The sequence below is a fragment of the Larimichthys crocea genome, chromosome VIII (genome assembly GCF_000972845.2).
Source record: "Larimichthys crocea isolate SSNF chromosome VIII, L_crocea_2.0, whole genome shotgun sequence".
Lineage (NCBI taxonomy): Eukaryota > Metazoa > Chordata > Actinopteri > Sciaenidae > Larimichthys > Larimichthys crocea.
In genome coordinates, this window is record NC_040018.1 from 24,402,818 (window position 1) to 24,408,817 (window position 6,000).

General features: G+C 40.9%; 1 protein-coding gene across 2 annotated transcripts in view; it reads right to left on the minus strand.

Moving 5' to 3' along the window:
* ntrk3b (neurotrophic tyrosine kinase, receptor, type 3b) overlaps window positions 1-4,090 on the minus strand; it is a 166,138-nt gene extending 162,048 nt beyond the window's left edge. Inside the window, exon 1 of one of the 2 annotated variants that reach the window (XM_019258391.2) lies at window positions 3,287-4,090. In XM_019258391.2, the coding sequence (XP_019113936.1) occupies window positions 3,287-3,528 (242 nt within the window). In that variant the 5' untranslated portion in view covers window positions 3,529-4,090. The remainder of the gene's footprint in view (window positions 1-3,286) is intronic. The other variant, XM_019258392.2, reaches the window with a different exon arrangement.
* Between the last annotated feature and the right edge of the window lie 1,910 nt (window positions 4,091-6,000).

Sequence of the window (6,000 nt, forward strand, 5' to 3'; positions counted from 1 at the left end):
TTTCCCAGGGAAGTAGGTAATGTCTTGTGTTACTACAAAAAAATTATTTCATAGATTTTTAATACGATTTTTATTTGATTTTGCATTATATTATAGTGATTGAAACAGTCAGTGATATAATGGGTTTCAAAATGTAGAGCAAGTTTCTTGGGAACTTGTGGGACACAAGAAATAAAGAAAAATTAGGTTAAGCACAAGTTTAAGTGGGACAGAAAACTGTAAAATGTTACACTTCCAAAAAAAAAAATTGCACATTTTATGAACATGTAGTGAAGAACATGTAGAACCATTATCTGTAAATTTCAGATTCAACCAAAGTTTAAGATTAAAAAATATATATATTTAGGACTTTAGGCGCTTCAAAGTTTCCATTTTCTAGAGAATCATTATCTAGATTTTACATTATATTACCATTTTACTGTTATTGATTAATTACATCATCAGAGATGTACCTTTTGCACTTCACTTCACTTCACTAACCTTCACAAATCGATTTAATAGCTTTGTTCTTTGCACGAGTCTGAACAGAAACGGTGCACGGATGTTGGTGAATAAATATGCAATTATAAGAGTTGAATGGAAGGATGCACTCAGGAGCAGAGCATTTTATCTGAATATATAGCAGAGACAATTGACGCCACGGTGATGACTGTACAGACTGCTTTTATACTTCTGCGTCTCCATTTAAACCACACTCTCAAAAAGGAACACACACAAAAAAAGCAAATCAAAATGAGGCCAAACGTCATCACCAAAGGTGGAAACGCTGATTGGATTCTGCAGACAAAATGTGCACCTGCAGTCAGAGCCGCACTTACACAAACCTGTCAAATGCTTCAGCTGCTCTCAGAAAACCGTTTTTTTCCTCCCTCTCCTCTCTTTAAGCATCACAGCAAGGCCTTATCTTATCCACTTCAAACAGTGATGCCTCTTGTGATGAATCTCTAATGTGAGAGAACTGGAAAACTATTATCTCAACCTGGCAGGTTTCTTTGGGTAGCCAGTCGTGTCATAGTTCCTGCTATAGGAGCCCTTTATATAGTTTTCCATCTCCATAAATTGTCCTCATCTCTTAACGTTTCCCTTGTGATGAGTGAAATATACATCTTGTTAGCTAAATCCATGCATCAGACAGCTTACAAAGAGAGAGCACCGAGGACAGTTTGTACCGCATGTGGTCTCAAACACTGCCTGCTCTATATTACTATGGATACTGTTATTAAAAAAAAGCATATTTTCTGGCCAGATAACAAATTAACAGCAATCAATTAATGACTATTATTCATCAGACTTGTTCATTTATGTCTCAGTCAGCACCGTATATATTTATAGATATGACTGTGTGATCTAGTTAGCCGTGTACCATATCTGGTGCTTTTAAAGACAGACACTGAACACGCATAGTGGATTTTTACAAATGCTGAATCGTCTGTGTGTTTTTTCAATGTATAAATTCCTATCAGATGATGTGACACTGGGAGGTATTGTCTCTGATAAGCTGTCATTGAGCTGCTGCTGCTGCTGCTGCTGCTGGTGCTGGTGGTGTTGGGTGGAGGTCGCTGTCCATGCTGAGCAGCAAGAAAACAAGCAGCCTGCTGGCGAGGTGCCATGAAATGCACAATTAGTTCTGGGTCAATTGTATTAGGGTTTCTCAAAGGCAAAAAAGCAATAAATGCTTGACTTTGTGGTTATTATAAACAGAATTTGGGCTTCTTTCTTTTTTTTAAAGCTGTTTTATTATACTGTTGATTCTGATTATCTTTATCTGGGGGGTCACTCTTGGGTCACACTAATCACTAACCATGCTCTCTGTCCTCTGATCTCTTTAGCGTCCTTTCCTTTTAATGTCATTGGATTTTTTTCTGCGCCTTATATGACTAGAAGAAAAAGAAAAACTCTGATAAAACAGTCACGTAAATGACTCCAGTGTTGTAAAGAGCACTTGATTCTCAGTGCATAGAGGGTACCAGGCTACCCTCTAGTGGCACAGGAAAGCGATGAACCGTGTCACAAAATAAGTGTTGTCTCCCTCAAACGGAGAAAGGGTAAACCGGATACCAAAACTGATGGGAAGAAAAGTCCTTTGTGGCGTAAGACGACGCGCAAAGCCGTGCGGGGGGATTCCAGTGCGTTAACTGGGAGATGTTTACTTTATATGCAAATCAGCCTCATCGACACCAGGGGTGTATTTTTTAAAAAAAGGCCCGAGCTTTGCCTTTTTTTTTCTGACTTTTCAAGAAAGAAAGCTTTGATGTTGGCAGGAAGGATCGATGCCAGGGAGAGAGAGAGAGAGAGAGAGAGAGAAGAGGGGAGGAGGGAGAGGATGCAGAATGAAAATGTACTTCTGGGGGGGTGTGGGTGTGTGTGAGAGAGAAAAGGGGGGGGAGGATGGAGAGTCTGCCGTCATCATAGCTCCTCTGTTTGAAGCTCATGAATTCTCTAAAAAAAATCCAAGCATCCTGCTAAATGTCTCTCTCATCGGGAAGGAGGGAAGGAGGAGAAAGAAGAAAAAAAAAAGCCACAAGTGACGTTGTCGACCCCCGCATCATCAAAAAAAAAGCCACAAGTGACGTTGTCGACCCCCGCATCATCTGGACACAATAAAGATAAAGTTTGTCGGGTCACACATCGCTCTCAGAGAATGCGGGCTGAGATGTAACTGGTTGACCTTACTGCACCATTTATTTCTGTTTCATTTAGCACAATCTGTCGGAGCAGTTGCTGTACATGAGGATGGGAAATCAAGTGAATGGGTAATGTGAGGTTCCCCGCAACAGCCTTCTGTCATTTGGCCGTGTGTAGGCCTGCGGAGCCGCTGCGGAGGAGCAACTTTATGGACACACACACACACACACACACACGAAAAAAAAAAAAAAAATCAATCAGTATACCAAGGCTTAAAATCAAGTTTGTTGCCAAGGCTAATAAGGCTTCAACGGATTTGTCTTATTGTGCGGATATCAAGACGGAATACGCGCAATTTAACCTCCGCACAAGAGACATTGTCAAACATTGTAACGTCATTATCATAAAAGGGCCACTTAGCAGACTGACAGAAGTGCAGCAAAAAGTCTCGAAAATAAGAAATAATCGTCCAACAAATCAGATCGGTGCAAAGAAAAGCAACAGACACCCTGAAAGCACAGACGCCTTACTGAGGACGCGATCAATTAATGATTCAACACCCCCCCTCACACACGCACGCACGCACACACACAATCACCCCTCAAAAAAAAAAAAAAAAAAAAAAAAAAGAAGAAGCACGGAATAATCCGCATCTACTTACATAGAGGTGATGTTTTTGAATAACTCTGCTATGTCAACGCTGGTCCCATTGTTCCCAGTATCTTGGAGGGCGAGTAAAGGGAAAAACCTGCCATTATCGGACTTATTGCAATAGATCTCTGTTTGAGAGCAGCTGCAGGTCGGCGGGCAGTCCAGCATGGAGCTCAGATAGTCCTGGAAAACACTCATCAGAAACAAAACCCTCCACCAGCAAATCCGGAACGAGTGAAACCATAGATCCATGTCTCCGGGCAAAAGGGGGGATAAGAGGTCCCGATGTCCTCTGGGTTAGAGCAGAACAGGAGAGAGGAGGAGAGGAGGAAGGAAAAGAAGGAGGAGGATGGTGGTGCGTCTGTACAGAGGATGCTCTATGTGAGCGTTTCTGCCGTGGATGTATGCTGTAGTGTCCTTGCGCGTCAGAGATTTGGTGAAAAGGAGGAGAGAGGAGGAGGAGAGAGAGAGAGAGAAAAAAAAAGGAAAAGACGAAACAAAAAAACGGAAATCAAAAATAAGACAGCGAAATAACGTGATGCTCCGCTCGTCTTTTCAGCCTCAGATGCATGGTGTTCCCCGGAATGCCGTGCTGCTGCTGCTGCTGCTGCTGCTGCTGCTGCTGCTGATGTCGTCGTCTCTCTCCAAGCAGGACCAGGACGACTGGCTGGAGAGCAGAGACACACAAAATGAGAAGTTGGAGCATCAAGTCCCTCCTACCGGCTACAGTCATACTGACACCTGCAGAAACTGCATGCAATCAACAGTGATTACAACTAGACCTTTCATATGAGGGCTGCTTAACTACACAGCAACAACACTGTGTTATAAAATCAAAACACAAAAGATAACGTCAAAATATATGCTTATAATACATGATAGGACCAGTAGACAAAATACTGACAAAACAAACTAGTAACCAACACTCAAAGTGAAAACACATCTCTACAGTTTGATCCAGTTTAATTACAAAATTATGATTACATTATAAATACATCTTAGTAAGTATTCAGTCCCTGTAGTAGTGAGTACTTCAGTACTCACTAGTGCAGCCATCTGGTTTTTAGAAGTCACATAATTAGTTAAATGGAGATCACCTGTGTGTAATGAAGCAGTGTTAATTGATTTGGACACACCTGTATCTGGTCCAGCACTTAGGTGAACGTCCATGACTCCAAGTAGCTGAGTCAGAGTCCACATCTTAGGCCAGATAAAACTTTGTGGACTTGAAAAATTGAACCTGACAGAGCTTAAGCGGAAAATGTAAAGAATAATGGGGGGGAAATAGAGCAAAGCTGATGAAGATACTGACTTGGAGATGGCAAATACCTATGCAAACATGCAGTAAGACTATGTAGTCCATATAAGAGTATATGTAAAACTGTCAAGATGCTTTCATTATAATATATTTAATAGTTAGTATGAATATTTTTAACTGTTTTTAATGCACTGATTTTTATTTTAGAACATCTCCTGGAGACCGGGTGCAATGGTTAACACTCGCCTCACAGCAAGAAGGTTTCTGGTTCAAACCTCAGCCGGGGTCTTTCTGTGTGGAGTTTACATGTTCTCCCTGTGTCTGCGTGGGTTCTCTCACAGTCCAAAGACATGCACTTAATAGGGTAACTGGTCACTCTAAATCGGTCGTAGGTGTGAATGTAAGTGTCAGTGGTTGTATGTGCCCTGTGATAAGCATGGCGACTTGTCCAAGGTGTACCCCGCCTCTAGCCCAAAGTAAGTTGGGATTGGCTCCCACCTCCCTGTGACCCTGATGAGTATAAGCAGATACAGATAATGGATGGATGGATCCTAGAGACTGCATCACAAGTCAGAAACATCTATTGGTGAAGATGTGAAGTTAAAAGCAGCTCAACCATAATGATCAGAAATATAGGACCATGTTGCCATGTAAGCCACATAGTTGGCTGCATCATGATATTGTGAATATTAAGTGTAACGAAAAGTCCTGGGTTAATTTGAAAGAGAGACAACATTATTGTTCTGTCTGGTTGGATTCTGTCAGTGTTGGACAATCAGGAAACTTCAGTTCCAGTGGGAGGCTGCATGAAAATGATTTAATGTTCAAATGTAATTATCAAAGCAGTTTTGAGACTAGATGGCATCAAATTAAATTAATGTTGTGCCTGCATTGTTATCTGGGAGCCGAGCAAAGCACCATTATGGTAAAATTACATTGCGTGTAGTGCAAGCGTCACTGGTTGCCTGAGTCAGTACCGTGCTGTTGTTTGGATCCACCAGTTCTACATTTTTACTAAATTTAGATTTTTTTCCATGTTCCATTAAGAGCCATTTACATTGTTGTGCCCTATAAAGGTAAAATAGCTTGTCCTATATGCCGGAGCTGAGAACAATGCAGTATAATAAGAAACCTTTGCATTGGGCAATATTATTTGAAGACAAGATGTGATAAAAGAAATACATAAATACATACATAAAATGACACTGGAATATTACTCTTAAAACTACGTTAGATATACTACATTTAAAGTTCATCTGATGATGAAGATTAAGAGTTTTTTTGGGGCAGACACTTGATACTAACAACCACCTGTCAAAGTTCTTCTGACCTTTCAAAATAAGTTTTTTTTAAAAACCCCAAAAAACATGAAACCCTGTCAAGAATGGTCTTTTCAAGTGTCATCCAGAGAGCTCATTCAAAATGTGATTGTTCCTCTGGTGCCACCCAGACCCTTGATCCCATTC